The sequence below is a fragment of the Choristoneura fumiferana genome, chromosome 16, assembly GCF_025370935.1.
Source record: "Choristoneura fumiferana chromosome 16, NRCan_CFum_1, whole genome shotgun sequence".
Taxonomy (NCBI): Eukaryota; Metazoa; Arthropoda; class Insecta; order Lepidoptera; family Tortricidae; genus Choristoneura; species Choristoneura fumiferana.
In genome coordinates this window covers 20,387,494-20,405,341 of record NC_133487.1, presented here as the reverse complement: position 1 = coordinate 20,405,341, position 17,848 = coordinate 20,387,494, and the positions used below count along the sequence as shown (strand labels likewise).

The following is a 17,848-nucleotide window of genomic DNA, read 5'->3' as shown; positions in this document are numbered from 1 at the left end:
AGTATAACAGAGAGAAGAAGGTTACTGGGCTTAAAACGGGCAGCGGAGCAGAAGATGTATACATTTCAAAATGGTTTGCATACGAAGAAATATCAAATATGATATGTTTTAATATACCGCAAAATTCAGTCAGCAATTTACAAGATGATATGGTAAGTACTTATTTTTTCACACTTATTATATTATTTAACATTTTAATACCTACAAGTATTAATTTGTTAGGTTATCTTGTTTGCTGCCTATTAAAATGATTTGCAACGTAAAGAATAATAAAACTGCAACTACGTTTATATTTATAATATGTTTATAACTAGTTATATATTTTATTCTTCAATGAAGCAGAAACAATAATATAAAAGTATATATAAATGCCAAGATGACATACTAATACTGCCATGGAACCATTCCTCTCTCGCTGACAAAGTATGAGGCAAAATTATCTCGAATCCGCTGGCTATCTACGGCTGTTCGTCTTGGTAATCGTGGTAGTGGTTGCAAGCCCTCCATTTGTGCTTCAGTTCTCCATTGACCAGGTATCAAGTTACCATTTTCTTCAGTGTCAAAAGTGCCTTGTGGTGAATATAAGTTTCTGCTGATGTTATTTCTTCTGAGGTAATTGTGTAAAACTACACTAGCTAATATGACCGATATTGCAGTTTTGACTTCTACAGTCAGGGGCTTTTTAAAAACCCGAAATACAGACGCTAATATACCAAAGGTATTTTCTATAATCCGTCGAGCTCGGCTTAATCTGTAATTGAATATTCTCTCTGGTGAACCTTGTTCATGATCACCGCTGTAAGGTTTCATTATGTGGTGTGATAATGGAAAGGCAGCATCAGCCAATATAACATATGGCAAATTTACTTCTTCTCCGGGCAATGGTTCATCTGTAGGCAATCCTAAAGTATTACTATTTAGGGCTCGGGACAGCGATGAATTCTGGAAGACTCCTCCATCAGATATTCTCCCTTGGCTGCCAACATCAATATAAATGAAGTTATAATCATAATCTGCCATAGCAAGAAGTACTATGCTAAATGTTTTTTTATAATTATAATAAAGACTGCCGGTATTTGCTGGGGCTTCCATTATGACATGTTTGCCATCCAAGGCACCTATGCCATGAGGAAAATTCCACCTAGAGTTGAACCCAGCTGATATCCTTCTCCATTCAGCCTCAGTTGAAGGCATCTGTGAACAAATAAATAAATGTTATTGTTATATTTCAGATACCATCACCACAAAGCACGTCATCATCACTACTAGCTACGCCGACACCGCCACCAGCTACACCGACACCGCCACCAGCTACACCGACACCGCCACCAGCTACGCCGACACCGCCACCAGCAACCCCGCTACCGCTACCAGCCCCGACGGCACTGCCACCGCCATCTAAGTTTCCTAATAAGAAAAGAAATAGAAATACCGCCCTTTATTCTGAGGCCATGTCAACTTTGAAAGCCATCAAAGAAAGACAACCATCGAGTACAGATTTGGATGATGTTACTTCATTTGGCGTATATGTTGCTGCTCAATTAAAAAAGTTTCGGCCAATCGAACAAAGCAAATTAAAATTAGACATCCAAACTCTATTCTACAATTGTGAAGTGGCAAATCTTAACCATAGATCTACTACCAGTACGAGTGATTATTCTGACTATTCTTGCGAGTTATTAGAAAACCCAGAGTCGCCTATGACTTTAAATGATACAGAACCAAACACTTCTTTCTATGGACAGTCAGACATACATGAAGTACAATCTACCATCAATAAGCAGCCATCAATTCAAATTGCTGGCACATCGGTCTGCGTACAGCCAGACTTGCGACAGTCAAAACCAATGCAGTCATCAGCAATGTTATCACCATCAAATAATGCCCTGCCTACATATTGTCCGTTAAATACGGTTATAGGTTTATCAAATGATGGACATTTAATTAGAGAATCTAAGCCATCACAGTATAATAATCTGGAGGAACTGCCAGCAGTGTTTATAATAGATAATAAAACCATAGTTAGGCCTAGTTCTTCATCTGCTCAAATGGAAAATACTGAGATTTGCGATCAAGAAACGACGGAAGCAATTGATTATTTGTTAAAATTCAATAAATAAATTACCGTAAAGTTACCTAAGACTACAACGTAGCTATAAGATGTACCTATACTTAAAAATAAATATTATTGTGCCCAAAGAATATTTCATTTTAATTCTCAACTTTACATGATATGTAAACAAATCTCACCTCATCATCAAAAGCCTATAGTACCTATATGACATTTGATTGGCGTCATAGATATGTGCAGGTTTCCTCGCAGCGTTTCACTTCACCAAAATGGCCGGGATACACGAGGCTAGTTTTTCAAGCCAGGATAGCAAGCTAGGGTAGGAGCTAGTAAGTCAGTCATACTGTCCTCTTTTGAACATATGGTACTACTAGCCTGACAGCAGGCTAGTTTTGTATACACGAGAATAGACGCACTAGCTTGCTAGCTTACTAGTTAGCACTATCTTGCTACTCTGGCTTGAAAAACAAGCCTCGTGTATCCCGGCCAAAAAAGCTGTGATGAATTTCAAATGAAACAAGCCACAGCCCCAAATGTACAATTATTACAGATAAAAATTGCTTACCTTTAGATATAAATTTTTTAGGCTCTTGTAAAGAGCCATGCACACTTCTGGAACCAGTTCTGACAGTTGTTGTTTAGATATTCTCAGTTGGTACATTAAACTGGTGTAGCTGTCTCCCGTCGCTAAATATCGTAAAGTCGCACCTAATCTCATGTCAGGTGGAATGACATCATTCCGCCACGTTGTTTTTTTCTGTATATCTGGCAATATTAATAATAACAGTTCTTCAAAATCACTCTCTGAACAGCGAAAAAAGTTTTTTAATCCAAATCTGTCTTCAACTTGCAATTCTTGGTATATGTTAAACGAGCGTTGCTGCAAGTAAGGCCTGACACGAAATCTATTCCTGTTTTGACTTCTTTGGATCAGATCCATCACCGCCAACACAGATAAGACGTCCTCTTCGTCGGTATTCATGATAAATTTTGTGCGTGAACAATGTTTGGAACAACAAAAACGTTTTTTAATTAATGTTGCAACGGACGGGCACTTTTACTAACATGTTTGGCTAACATGTTAGACAAACAATGTTTTGTAAAGATTTTCGTCGCAGCGGACCCGGCTTAAAAGAAAACCCATAGACAACAACTTTTTTATTACGTACGTACCAGCGCTTGTTCAAGTAGACTAGATATGTTCGGGGAGTCGCTAGCAAACCTACAGCGCTAACGGGTATGTATTATAAGACCGACAAATCATAATACCTACAGTTGAAATGTCGACGCATAACACATCGAAATTCAGAATACCGAATGTACAAAATACCGACAACCGATACACCGAAGGTCGAAATATCTATTTTTAAATGACCGAAAGTACAAAATCCGAAAATGGGGTATGTACCTATTATAATACCGAAAAATCATATTACCTACAGTCGAAATATCGACACTTAACAAATCGAAATTCAGAATACCGAAAGTACAAAATACCGAAAGTAAAAAAGTTTGATATGTGCGAGCGAGCGAAGCGAGCGAGCAAGACGGTTCGAGGCAAAAGCGACTTGGATAGGTTAGGTTCAGAAGGCTAAGGCGGGAGCGAAGCGGAGCGTAGCTCCCGCCTTAGCCTTCGATATTAGGTTTTTTTTTATAGCAGCCCGGATAATATTGCTTCACAAATGATCTTTGCTGTTGAATCTTATCCAACCTACTTTCTTAGTGGCAGTTAAGTATCTTGCCTGCTATAAAAAAAACCTAACATCGAAGACTAAGGCGGGAACTACGCTCCGCTTCGTTCCCGCCTTAGCCTTCTGAACCTAACCTATCCGAGTCGCTTCTGCTGCGAACCGTCTTGCTCGCTCGCTTCGCTCGCTCGCACAACGGCAGTTTCGGTATTTTGATTTTCGATATATTGATTGTCGATTATTTTACTTGTAGTGATTATGACTGTTCGGCATTATGAGTTTTCGACCTTTCGAGTGTAGGTATTTTGATCTTCGGATTGTGGTCTTCGGGTTTTAGGCTGCCGGTCAAATGTACTTTCGGGATTTCAAACTTTCCGTCATATATCCATTCTACGTTTTAATATTCGGCCTTCCGTCCATAGGTCTTGTGAAATTCGGTCTTTCGTTTATCGGTCTTATAATACATACCCGCGCTAACGCTATGAATGCTGTTCGACGAGTCTGTCAACTTGACAAGCTCCTAGCGCTATTAGGTAGATTTGCGCGGGTTTTAAAACAATGTTATGCGTGTTCATTCAACTTCTAAGCCTAAGCGATAATATGATTTACTTACTGTCCTTCGGTGCAAATGGAAAATCGTCCACTTTAATTGACCATTTTGAATTTGGATCATAACCAAAACCATCCAAAAAAGTGAATTTTGTTAAAAATATTTACAATTTTTTCTGTTGTTAATTAAACCCAAATGGAATATTGTCCATTATATAAAGTATAAGCAAAATAAAATAAGCAATAAATGGTTATCGTTTAAATCAAGTAAGTAATAATTTGATAATGTAGGCCCAAAACAAATGATTTATTTTCGGGTGAAACATAATAATTATTTACAATTCGTCATATTTCTGAGTAAGTATACGTAAATACAAAACAAGTGGTCGTTTATTTTCGGCGTAATCAAATTTGTCAATTTTACCATGGGACAAGATTTTATTTTCACTATTTAGGTAAGTACTTATACCTATTAAAGATGGTCAATTTTCCTTCTTATGTTGATGTATTTCAAATTGTCATTTTTCTGCTTTGACGTATAATGTCAAATTGTCGAGTTGTCCATTTTCCATTTGCACTAAATGACAGTAAATCGATAAATATTAATTGAGCTAATTTAAAACTAGGTAGGTGATCGTTCATCCACCATTACCTCTCATATTTCGTTTTCTAGATTTTTTTTACCGTACAACGGCAAAACTACTAGACACTGGCAAAATTGTCCTCCGATGGACAGAAACATATTTATTAAAGAAGCAACAACAACAACAACTAGGTAGGTAAATATTGAACTTTAAGATACACGCCGTCACTATTAATCTACCAGTACTCCTCATATAAATTAAAGTAAACTTGGTTTTCTACAATACTTTTACTTTTTTTAGACGACCAGATGGCCTAGTGGTTAGAGAACCTGACTACGAAGCTTGAGGTCCCGGGTTCGATTCCCGTGTCGGGGCAGATATTTGTATGAAAAATACGAATGTTTGTTCTCGGGTCTTGGGTGTTTAATATGTATTTAAGTATGTATCTATCTATATAATTATATTTATCCGTTGCTTAGTACCCATAACACAAGCTTTGCTAAGCTTACTTTGGGACTAGGTAAGTTGGTGTGAATTGTCCCGTGATATTTATTTTTTTATTTTACTGAACCACAGCCATAAATTGTTTTAAAACTTGTTTTTTAACGGACTGTTGCTGGTTAGCCTCAGACGGCTTTTACCTAAAACCGTCTAAAACTTGTATTTTACTCGACATATGTATTGTATACTCGACAGTTGTATGAAAAAAAAACAATCTGTTAATGGTAATGTTATTTTAATAGGTAGGTAATAATTCTTATTATGCACACTTTATACAGAAGAGTAATAACTACAAAACTATACAAAATTATAAATAACTAACACTGACTTCTTATATTTAATTATTTGTATGAATGTCACATTTATTCAACCGCTAACCATTAATCAATTTAATTAAGAAATGAGTACTAATTAGTAAATAATTGTTTCGCCTATAATTTATTTGAACTTTACATTAGGCTGATAGTTATATTAACCGACCGAGTACAATTTTATTATGTGTAGAGCAGTCATCGAGTAATTCAAAATTCAACATATGTAATCACTTTGGTACTTAACTAAATATTAAGTAGTTTGCTTGCAATCATTATATAAAATAAAATAGTTGAAGTAAAAATATTATATTTCTGAGTATAGTGTTAACGAACTGTCATTCATTACTTCCACCGGGTGACACTATTTACCGGCACGGATAATACCGACATGGAAATACCGACCCGATATTTCGTTTACACGCCCATACAAACTGGTGTTAAACTGACAAGTTTCTATGGGCGTGTCACAAAATATCATGTCGGTATTTCCATGTCGGTATTGTACGTCCGGTAAATAGTGATTACCCCTTCTACCGAGTGGCAAATGAGGGCTATCGCGAATGAATTCGCCGCTAGAGGCGCTAGTGTAGCGTGAGGTCTCCGAAATGTCAAAACTCATAGTTTTTTGGGTGAGCTACGCGGGTTTATTTATAACTAGCTTTTACCCGCGGCTTCGCACGCGTAAACTATTCGGTCTGGTAGTTGCAATTCAAATTTTCGGGATTTTACAAAATTCCCCTGGAAATTTCCAAAATTTATATCGTGGTCTTCATTGAGGCTGTGTTGTGAATGACTGCACAAAATTCAAGACCCTAAACCCAGTGCTGAAATTTCAAATTTGTCCCAATCCAAATTCAAATTCAAATAATTTATTCAGTAAATAGGCCGCAATGGGCACTTTTACATGTCATTTATAAACTACCAGCGCTTTCGGAAAGACCATCATTGCCAAGAAGAATGCGCCGCAAGAAACTTGGCAGAAAGTCATTTTTTCAAAATAAAATAATTACAAATAAAATACTCAAGAACTACAGTACACAATTAAAGAAAAAAATACAAAATAATAATAATAATAATACAGGGATGTATGGGGTCCCTTAGTTACAAAACTATCCCGTGGGAATATCGGAATAAAAAGTAGCGTATGTGTTATTCCAGACGTCCGGCTACCTACATACCAAATTTCATGCCTCTAAGCCCAGCGGTTGTTATTTCGACATTTTATCCCTAGGTACCCCGTGGGAATATCGTGTCAAAAAATCGTCTATGTGTTTTTCTAGACATCCAGCTACCTACATACCAAATTTCATGACTCTAAGCTCAGCGGTTATTATTTCAAGATTTTATCCCTATCCCGTGGGAATATCGGAATAAAAAATAGCCTATGTGTTATTCCAGAGGTCCAGCTACCTACATACCAAATTTCATGGCTCTAAGCCCAGTGGTGGTTATTTCGAGATATCATCCCTAAGTATCCCGTGGGAATATCGGGTCAAAAAGTCGCTTATGTGTTATTCTAGACGTCCAGCTACCTACATACTAAATGTCATAACTCTAAGCCCAGCGGTTATTATTTCGAGATTTAATCCCTATCCCGTGGGAATATCGGGGTAAAAAATAGCATATGTGTTATTTTATAGATCCAGCTACCTAGATACCAAATTTCATGGCTCTAAGCCCAGTGGTTGTCATTTCAAGATTTTATCCCTAGGTATCCCGTGAGAATATCGGGTCAAAAAGTCGCTTAGGTGTTATTCTAGACGTCCAGCTACCTACATACTAAATTTCATGACTCTAAGCCCAGCGGTTATTATTTCAAGATTTTATCCCTATCCCGTGGGAATATCGAAATAAAAAGTAGCCTATGTGTTATTTTAGAGGTCCAGCTACCTACATACTAAATTTCATGGCTCTAAGCCCAGCGATTGTTATTTCAAGATTTTATCCCTAGATATCCCGTGGGAATATCGGGTCAAAAAGTTGCTTGTGTGTTATTCCAGACGTCCAACTACCTACATACCAAATTTCATGACTCTCAGCTCAGCGGTTATTATTTCAAGATTTTATCCCTATCCCGTGGGAATATCGGGGTAAAAATTAGCTTATGTGTTATTCCAGAGGTCCAGCTACCTACATACCAAATTTCATGGCTCTAAACCCAGTGGTTGTTATTTCGAGATTTTATCCCTAGGTATCCCGTGGGAATATCGGGTCAAAAAGTCGCTTATGTGTTATTCCAGACGTCCAACTACCTACATACCAAATTTCATGACTCTAAGCCCAGCGGTTATTATTTCGAGATTTTATCCCTATCCCGTGGGAATATCGGGATAAAAAGTATCCTATGTTTTAATCCAGGTTATAAACTAACTTTTCGCCAAATTTCATCCAAATCCGTCCAGCCGTTTCAGCGTGAAAAAGTAACAAACATACTCACTCACTCACAAACTTTCACATTTATAATATTATAGTAGGATAAGATTTTTTTTGTGAATATTTTGCATAACCTGAAATTAATTATGGCAATTATGCGTTACTGGGCAATGAATGTCTGTGTTTTGAGACAGTTTTGTCTTTCGGAAACTTTTGTCCTCCCTTTTTTTCCGAACAAAACGGGACTAAGCAACACTGTGGTTGCTGGATATTTTTATGGTACGGTTTTAAGGTGTTTTAAATATGATTTCAATCTAAACTTCGTTTTAACGCCCGTAATAACAGACTCTGAAAGCCACACTTAAAAACCTCACGCAACAGTGCGCCATCTAGTGAGACAAAAAACGATAGCCCTCATTGGCAAGGTAACTTTTTTTAACTACATTAATTTCTTCAGTGGCGGCCCTGCAGGGTTACTACGAAACTCGAAACTCGAAGTTCGTATCGTACCGTCCCTCTCGCTCTCTTATTAAATAGTATAAGCGTATAAGTGTCAGAGGGACCGCACGACACGAACTTCGAGTTTCGAGTTTCATATTAGCCCAGCTGGGATAGAGCAAGACAAGCGGACGGCCGCTCTAGGCGACAGATGGAAAAGGGAACCATTTTACAGTTTCCAGTGCAAAATAAAATTTTCACTTCTCATGCTCGTAAAGTTCGTGTTTATGCTGGATCTAGGCGACATAAAATGTCTTTTTATGCTCTAGTGCATAAAGTAAAATCTTCGTCTAAGACCGTTACTTGATCAGGTGTCAACAGCCACAAACAAAAAGTTTTTACATATTTTTTTAATAATTTTTAATTTATATAAAATTAAAAATCAATCAAAATAAAACTAAAATATAATAATGCATGAAAAATAAAAGGTACATAGAAGGTGAACAATTGTTTCCGCTGTTGCTATTTGATTTCCTCGCAATCTAAAAGAAAAGTAGAGTGTAAAAGTCGAGCATTAAACCCATTTTCCTCTCGACGTGTCTATCTATATGAACGTCTTGAGTAAAATGGTTCGTTTTATGCTCTTGTTGTACAATCTACTATTAGATGACACCTTTTGAGAGGTGCGAAACCGATATAGACAATCTCGCTCTACCTTGATCAGGGGTTAGATTTGGCTGGCACTGCATTTCTTCGAGAACCTGAGGCCATAATGTCTAACGCGCAGGCTCGCATCCACTCTCTTTCTGCCCTGACTCTTTACCGTTCGAAAGAAATAGATAGCAAATGAGATTGTGATTCCTAGCACGTTAGATAAAATGACTTTTGGATTAAGCTTAGGATAACTTAGCATACAGTTACGATATTTATACTTCTAGGTACAATGACTGGGAATCGTTACCGGGTGCGGTTAGTGTACGATCCCCTATTTATTGACCTGGAATGAAAGACCTGGGCGTAATTTCTTTTTTTAAAAGTGTACCCTCACCTTTTTTGAAATTTTGGAATAAAATCGTTTTTCCTACTCAAAATCAAGAGCACAATCGATTCCGATCGTTAAAAAAAATCTCCCCATTTTTTCATACAAAATTTTATTAGTCAGTTTTTTTTAATAATAATAAAATCATTTATTGCCACAGAAAATAAGACTACACAGTAAAAAAACAATTCCACGTAAGAAGGTGGCAATGGGCTCAGCATAAGCTGCGAGCAAAGGAAACTTGCAGCGCTGATTTTCAGCCTGCGCCCGTCCCACAGCGTAAAATTTAACTCTAGAGCCGGGTAAGGCTGCATTGTTGTTGCTAGTATATTTCTGTTAAGTACTATCAAAAATATACCAGCAAGATACTTTTCAAGATCTGAAAAAAAAAATTGTCACGTCCATACTGAGTGTATGAAAAAAATGTCGCAAAACTGTCATTTCTTTTGTTTTTTTTTTTAAACTATCGGAATCGATTGTGCTCTTGATTCTGAGTAGGAAAAACTATATACCATTATACTCGTACCATACATTAACCGTACCCTTGCTAACTAATAGATCCTACGTGGCTTTGATTGTTTTTCTGTAAATAAATTCATACTGAGTTCGGTAAGTAGGTACCTTCTCACTTAAATAAAATTAAAAGACTGGGTTTAAAAATTATTGGCTCATCGGTTACTGAAACTTCTTTTACCCTGCAGTTTCCTAACTTAATAATAATTTATTTATACAGAAATTGACGGTAGGACGATGTTCTGTTTGTCTTTTGCATTGTGTCCATCTAGACTAATCTAGAGTTTTGTAAAAAGTGCACACATTCAGACAAAAGAATATCATTATTTTACTACACATTGCTATTTCAAACTTAAATAATCGTTGTCTATGGCTGCGTTAGTATATGCTCCTTGTTACCGTTTGACGACGCAGGGCTCACAAGTCCCAGGCACGACGTATGCCGGATGGCATTGGGGACAGGCAGGGTTCTCCCCATAACTCGCCCGACCTGGCCTTGCTACTTTAACGTTGAAAGACGTCTCAGCATCATCGTTACTGTATCCAGGGTGGGGTTTATCTAGCGGAAATACATAATCAGGAATGAAATACGAGCTGATGTTGTATTCTGAATTCCTCTCTGGAGCCCTCACCTCGTCTTCTACAGGAGTTGGTCTAGTGACTGAACTGAACGGGCTCCTCCCTGCGTTTCTACTTTGAGGAAGAGCAGTGATTGCTGTAGCATTAATTGTTAGGTTGTCAGCTTTGGGTGGCTCTAAATCAAAGGCTGGCACTGCCCATTTCCATTCATAATAAATCGGTGGTCCTATAGTTGTTGATGGTGGATCGCTGGTCTCAGACTTGGGGGGTAATAACTCTTTGTTAGGAATCGAAGGCTTAAATGTATCAGTTGGCTCAGTCGGTTTGACATTCACAGAGTCAAATCTACTGCTCTCAGTAAAACCTTTAGTCCGATCTCCAGCTATCCTGTTAGCAGTGTTCCCGTTGTCTTTATTCTTTCTCGGGGTCCTATCTTCTTCAGAACTGACTTGGGCATCAGGCAGTTGCTGATTGATGTTTAAAATTTCGCTTTTAGTCATGGAAGTTTTGATAGAATCAGGTGAGTTTGGATCGAAACGTTTAATGAAAGTAACGACAGGGTCTTCTTTGTCTTTCATTCTGACATCCAGGTGGAATTCTTCAGAGCTTACAGCTTCTGTAGTTGAGCGTGAGACTGATGTCCTATCGTCATTATCCGTAGATGTCACTGGAAAACCTGTGTTTTGTGTGAATCTATCAGATGGTGTTGATTCGAAAGCTAGGCTTGGCCGTTGGCTGGCAGCTCCGGTAAGGTTATCCTCCTCTGGTAAGTTGGTCTGAATATTTGGTGTAGGTCTAGGTCTGTTAGGGGTCTTAGGTCTTTCGCCGATGCCCATGGACCAGGAGGAGGGTGGACGATAATTCTGCTTCGCACTGTCCAATCCATTGTTTGTAGAAATAGTATCAACGATGCCAACTATGCTGTTGCCAGGATACTGAAAACACACAAAAAAATAAAGATAACTAAATGAGATATAGGTATGTATGCTGTTAATGTTTGTTAGGCTAAACTTAAAGGTTGGAACAAGAAGACACGTGAAAAAAGTGATTTTAAAATAGGTATACAGGGTGTGGCCTGCAATACGAGCAAAAAATTAAAACGTAGACCGTCCTCGTCAAACTGAACAACATTAGTTCAGCGACTTTTAAAAATAATGGAGTCTTTGAATTTTCCTTTTTTCATACAAATTAAATACTGCTGTCAATGTACGCCATCCCAGAACACAAATGACGTCACCTCTCACGCTACAAACATCAAGCATTTTGCTTTACATTGCTTCTTCGAATAATATTTAAAGTGTAATAAAAATTCAAAACCAATTTTTGATCATTCATAAAAATATGTAAAACGATTATGTTTGCTATAAAGTTTGCACCGGCCATTATTGCATATCACATTCGTATTAATGGCTCTGTTTCCTAGTTACCTGTGAAACATACAAAGCTCTCAAAAGGTCAGTCTTGAAAGTATCGTTAATTAAGTCCTCGCCCTTGATTCAGCAAATAAAAAGTATAATCGCAATCAATACTCCAGTAAATGGTAACACTTTCACAAAGCTTAACAAAGCCAATGTAGCAAAAATATCCGTCCAAGCTTTACTTATACAAACAAAAAGAAAGCCTAAAAGATGTCTTTGTTTGTTTCATCCAAGTGAAAAGCAAAATCTTTAAAGGGACTCTTTTTATCCGTATGTCACAGCTTTTCTATGACTCTTCTGGACCACTCAAGTTAAAATTTGCCACACTTCTCTTTTTACTAGCCCTTCAATTTTCTAATAGCTATTTTATTAACAATTAATAATGAAGTCTCCAGTCCCGGTGTCACTTCTATCCCTGACCTTGATAGCGAGCCAAGTAACTAAGGAGCAGAGGGTGCTACAAGAGTTGCGACTTGCGGGCAACTCGTGGATTTGGCGAGTTGTCGTTCATTGTGGCCTGTGGTGTTCTAAGGAGGCCTTTGTTCAACAATGGACGTCTTCCGGCTGATGATGCATAAGAAAGGAAGATCCACAAAGTCACTGTTTAAACGTATTTTGAGCAGCCTTAAAATTCTATTCTCAGTGGCGGCCTTAGGGGGTGGCGAACAAGGCAATCGCCCGCAAGGGACTCGCTCTTGCAGGGGCCTCGTGCAACAAACCAAACAAAAATAAAAAAATCGTGTTTTTTTATTTTCACATTACAGACCTACTTTTCACGACGGACAAAGGGCCTCGCAATGACCTGGCGCCCGGAGCCTCGCAATGAGTAAGGCCGCCGCTGTCTATTCTGATTACCTACTTAATGTCAGCGATGTGGCTATATCTCTGCGTATACTCTCCAGCTGCTAATGGATTTACTGCCAAAGTAGATATAGGTGGTGTGGGCTCTAGATCTACCCTCATAATCTCTTAACCCTTGCGGAGAATTATTCACCTTTGTCTCCGACTCCTTCAGCCCGTCGTAGTAGTTCCCGTTGGGAGGAACCGAGAGGATGTCGGGCCGAGGAGTGCGCTGCTGCATATCAGCTTCCGACACGAAGGGCTTGTCGCGCTGACCTGCAATGTCGAGTATAATTAAAAAAACAAGTGGAAAATATTCCGGTTATGTTGATGATTTGTTATCTACTCCTCTTCTTAACAGAGAAACTGGAGAATACCGGAAATTCTCCATTTTCTCTGCAGTTTCCATTCGTCATGAGAGGAGGCCTGCGTTCAATAACAGTGGGACGTATTTAGGCCAAAGATGAGATTATACAGGGAGTCTCTGAACATAAGGCTTTAAATCCAGAGTTAAATTCTAAACGCATAACTGAGCTGCTTTTGTTCTGATACTTACTTTTTAAAAATATGACCACCTTTATTTTTTTTTCACACGAATTAAATGTAGTTTTCAATGTATATGTGATAAAATACTAAATTGACGGTACATTAATAAATGTTTATCTTAGAGATGTAAAATAAATGAGAAAAAATTATTTCAAGGCCCCCGTACCAAGAAACGGCGATAACACCGCCATGTCTGATACACGGTTTTAAATGATCTAAATTTAGGTTTTTTGAAAATGTTACAAAACAAAAGTAGCTTAGTTTCGCGAGAAGAATCAAATCTTGAATTTAAAGCCAGAGACACCCTGTATTGTAAAATGATGAAATTGATTATGAATTAGAGATATTGATTATTTGATAGGATGATATACAGATGATAATGATACTGAGCCTTGGCATGGCCAGGAGTAGAATGGACCTATCTCTTTCCGGTAGTATCGTAAAAGGCGGCTAAGAGACCTGTGAATAAGTGGGTAGGTAACATCACTTTCTATTTCCAATTACCTAATTACAAACACCGGACTCCAGCACTGCGGATGCTGACCATTTTAACAATTATTATTAATTAGATGCACAAACAATCGAGGATGATGCGACTAAACGTTACTTTTAAAAATCTTTAGATAGACTTGAAGTTGTAGCAACAAAACCGGAATGCTATAATTTGATCAGTGTTGGTAGCTTTGAGAATGAACTTGAAAAGAGTTTGAGTTTGAAGGGCCTGTGTGACATTTGTATTATCATATGTCAAAAAGGACGAAGGCGGGGGCATAATGTAGTTCATCCATTTGATGTAAGTATTACTGACATAGGAAGGTGTTGAACGTGTTACTACTGCGGTCGACCGCACTTCTAGTATCAGATTGCAACCTTCACCTCGCTAGGAGGTATTAGAATTCATATCATCTTACCGGGTGGTACATCAATATTGACTGAGCATGAATCACCTAGGAAATAATGCAAGAATAAAAAAATCGATCGAATTGATAACCTCCTCCTTGTTTTGAAGTCGATTAAAAGCTTCACCTACAGTACGAAAGCAGTGCTTTTGTCTCTTAACATTTATCAGATGTGTATACTATACATAGGTAAGTTATGAATACTAATATAAAACTTTACTATCTCAGATTAAAATAATGTTGGACTTATTTCAATCTGCTGTCTCCACGGTAACGGGCAACAGAACAGTAATGTATTAAGATAAGTTTGTGTGATCTCATCTTACTAGATGTCGCTGGTCTTAAATATCTACCATTCGGAAAAGTGTTCCTAACTGTTACTTACTCTACGATGTGTATAAAAATAAAAAACATAGTTTTTTTATACAGGTTTTTACCTAGTTCGGGGGTCAGAATATTTGACCATTCCCGCGACTTCTCTGTACAAACTTTCCATACTCATTGATCATTGTACTTTGCTTCAAGTTGATTGTACAATTTTTTTTTATACAATATAGGCTTGCGTTTGGCCACAATCACGCCTGATGGAAAGCGAGGAGTGAGGAGTTTACTTTATTAACCGCAAAAACTCCATTAATACTTGTCCAAAACTTATTAGAATCATGCATGTTTTATTATGCTGACACGAAAAACATTTGTAACTAAAGGGGTCATCGCAATAACCTCGGTCTTGGGTTTTGGAACTTGCCAAAAAACACGTTAATAAGTAGTTGGTCTGAGTCAAATCACGTTTTTAGGTTTAATGAACTTGCAATTATCGGTTTGTTTACTAAATTTTACATTTCGGTAAGTATAAGAATGAGATAAAAAGGAATCATAATGTCAATAATTTTTATTTATGTTAATCTTCTAAAATGTGCATCGTATCGTGAATTAATCTTTCATTAGTTTATGTGAAGCAGTATCTGGTGGACCCCAAACAAGTTGATCGCAAAAGGCTCTTTTTTACATGTCGCTTTTTATACTAACAGTGCTTCCGGAAAGACCATTGTTGCCGAGAAAAATGCGCCACAAGAACCTTGGCAGGGGGGGGGGGATATACCATACCCAGATAAGATTGGGACCTGTCAAATAGTTGATCGTCTGTTCTGCTGACAGCATCTCTACACTTCGTGTACCTTCGTAAATGATCATGATCTACCAGCATAGCTTCTTTTATTGTTTTAACCACACGCTCTACCTTTCCTGTTTTTCCGGGTGGCTACATGTGCGTAATCTAACATCTTGAAGCATGGTCAACGATTGTGTTGCTCTAAGGACGAACTCTGGTTGAGTTCGAAATGCGTCAGTAGTGTGGTGGGGGCTAAGGGTAGGGGTGATAGTTGGGTTTGTGTAATTGTGTGTGTTCAGTTCTCACAGTGTGGAGGTGGAGTTGATGTAGGGGTGTCCACTTTGAAAAAAAATGATGTTTTTTTCGATTCGATAAATCGGAATCGGAATACATCGATGTCTTTCGATGTATCGGAAGAAACGTCAATGTTTTGAAAACATCGAGTATTTTCTCTAACATTAAGTATATTACAAAGCTGTAGTATGTGTGTGGGTGTAGCTGTAATTTGAATCAACGATGTCTACACACATACAAAAATAGCAAGAATACATAAGCTACCCTCAAACATCGCACACTCCCACTTAATTAACACTTTTTTCTTTAGCTGCTGATGAATACACATTTGTTGCATATAGACGTAGCTGTCGTAAGGTCGTGAGGGAGCAACGTTTTATTATAGTTCATTGGCAACATATTGTATAGGTGGAATTTAGCGTTGCTAAGTAGAATTCTGTTAGAATATGCTGTTTTATCAATGATCCGTGCGACATTTCCAACAATGAACGAACCGGTTGCCGTAGCCTTTAACTGTGAAAGGTCATTGAGGCGTGCTGTCACCTCAACGACTGTATGAGTCTTAGATAAGTATTCAATTATAAGGCGTTGACGATTTTAATGCACTGAGCTAACTAGTTTACCTACCGAATTTTCCTGATCATCATCAAAGCTGGATGAATTTCGAAAAACTCAGAGATGCGAGCCCGGGTTTTAACCCACTATCCTCTAAAAGGCCGTCGGTGAAACCACTAAAAGCTACAACCAACGGCTTAAACTTATTGTTTCAATGGTTCGAATAACATTTGGCTGTCTGTTTTTGAAATTTTTGGGGGAGTCACTCAGTGTTATTTTAGTGTTTTTAACAGACTCTCTAGAGTTCCATTCCAGCGGGGTACTGTTACCATGGCATTCGACATTGGTATGGAATACTTCGTGCGCAAATCTGACTAACATTTGGGTTTTGTATAATCTTCTTTCCCCGCTATTTCTTACTGCTTAGCTGTAGAAAAAAATTGTTCATGAATTATCTGGATTTATTTAAGAGTAATTTTAGAATGTACCTATCTATTAGCAAGTTGTTTAACTTTTTTCCTTGGATGAGTCTCTAGCCTTCAAAATAAATCATTGGACCGTCCTCCGTGATGTACCAATTTATTTAGTGAGTGGATGATTATGAGGTAGCGATTAGCGAGTATAGCAGTTATCTATTAGCAAGTTGTTTAACTTTTTTCCTTGGATGAGTCTCCAGCCTTCAAAATAAATCATTGGACCGTATCCCTCCGTGATATACCAATTTGGGAGGCAATTTAGTGAGTGGATATGATTATGAGGTAGCGATGGCGTGTTTGTTATGCCTGTTAGTGCCGTAATTATTGTATTCATAGCGGCAATTAGTTGAATTTGAATAGCACCATAAAATGTTTTAGTGCTCCCATAAATAAAAATATGACGAAGTTAAGAAGAACCCTTTTAGCTTGTTCATCTTTTACCATTTCAAATGTAATTTCCAACATGAATTTCGAAAAACTTGCTGAACTTACTGTCTACGGGAGGCCATAAGTCAACTCTAGGCTCCACACTCACTTCAATGGCTTGTTCAATGGAAATACACCTCAAGAGTCGAAGGATTAGTCAAAAATGTATCCTTTTATGCGTGTAATCTTAGAACGTTCTTCAGTATAAGATGCCCTAGAAGGACAGCTTGCTTAAGCAGCAGGTAGTTTGTATTAGTCATAGGTACTGCTGCACCAAACCGATGACAAAGCTGAGGTCAAATCAAAAATCATCGTCATCAATACACATCAAATGATTAATGATTGCCACATCAATGTAACGCAATTATAATCTTAATAAGCCCATTCATGTTACCTCAACCTGAATAATTCTACGCCAACGGTCCATCAAAATGAATTAAATATCAATCACTGTCTATTCTTGACGGCGTTCTAAATTTGGAACATTCCACACCACAGACTATAGCTTATATAACATAGAAGATCGAAAATTGAGCGGTCATATACAATAATAGAGTTCATGAATGGACGCAATCAAGTGTCAATGTCGTGCCCTTGGTTGTTCGGAACTGCGGTCACTTCCGAAAGCCGCTTG

The 17,848-nt window shown here is 37.9% G+C and overlaps 2 protein-coding genes across 3 annotated transcripts in view; both read right to left on the bottom strand.

Annotated features, from left to right (window-relative positions):
- Nucleotides 1-384: 384 nt before the first annotated feature.
- LOC141436401 (uncharacterized) lies at nt 385-3,053 on the bottom strand. The gene is made up of 2 exons (XM_074099356.1): nt 2,637-3,053; nt 385-1,194 (listed from the first exon to the last, which is right to left on the bottom strand). The coding sequence occupies exons 1-2, from the start codon at nt 3,051-3,053 to the stop codon at nt 385-387; spliced, it is 1,227 nt and encodes a 408-aa protein (XP_073955457.1).
- A 2,558-nt stretch (nt 3,054-5,611) lies between these two features.
- Nucleotides 5,612-17,848, bottom strand: part of js (jiangshi) — a 141,444-nt gene continuing 129,207 nt past the window's right edge. For both annotated transcript variants that reach the window (XM_074099636.1, XM_074099635.1), the window contains exons 4-5: nt 13,062-13,183; nt 5,612-11,584 (exon numbers count right to left, since the gene is read on the bottom strand). In XM_074099636.1, coding sequence (XP_073955737.1) covers nt 10,466-11,584; nt 13,062-13,183 — 1,241 coding nt within the window. In that variant the 3' untranslated portion in view covers nt 5,612-10,465. The remainder of the gene's footprint in view (nt 11,585-13,061; nt 13,184-17,848) is intronic.

What these genes read in the sequence shown, in the direction of transcription:
- LOC141436401 (XM_074099356.1), bottom strand. Translation starts at nt 3,053, where the DNA reads ATGAATACCGACGAAGAGGACGTCTTATCTGTGTTGGCGGTGATGGAT. An exon ending in TAAAAAATTTATATCTAAAG is followed by an intron (nt 1,195 to 2,636) that starts GTAAGCAATTTT and finishes ATTTGTTCACAG; the next exon opens with ATGCCTTCAACTGAGGCTGA.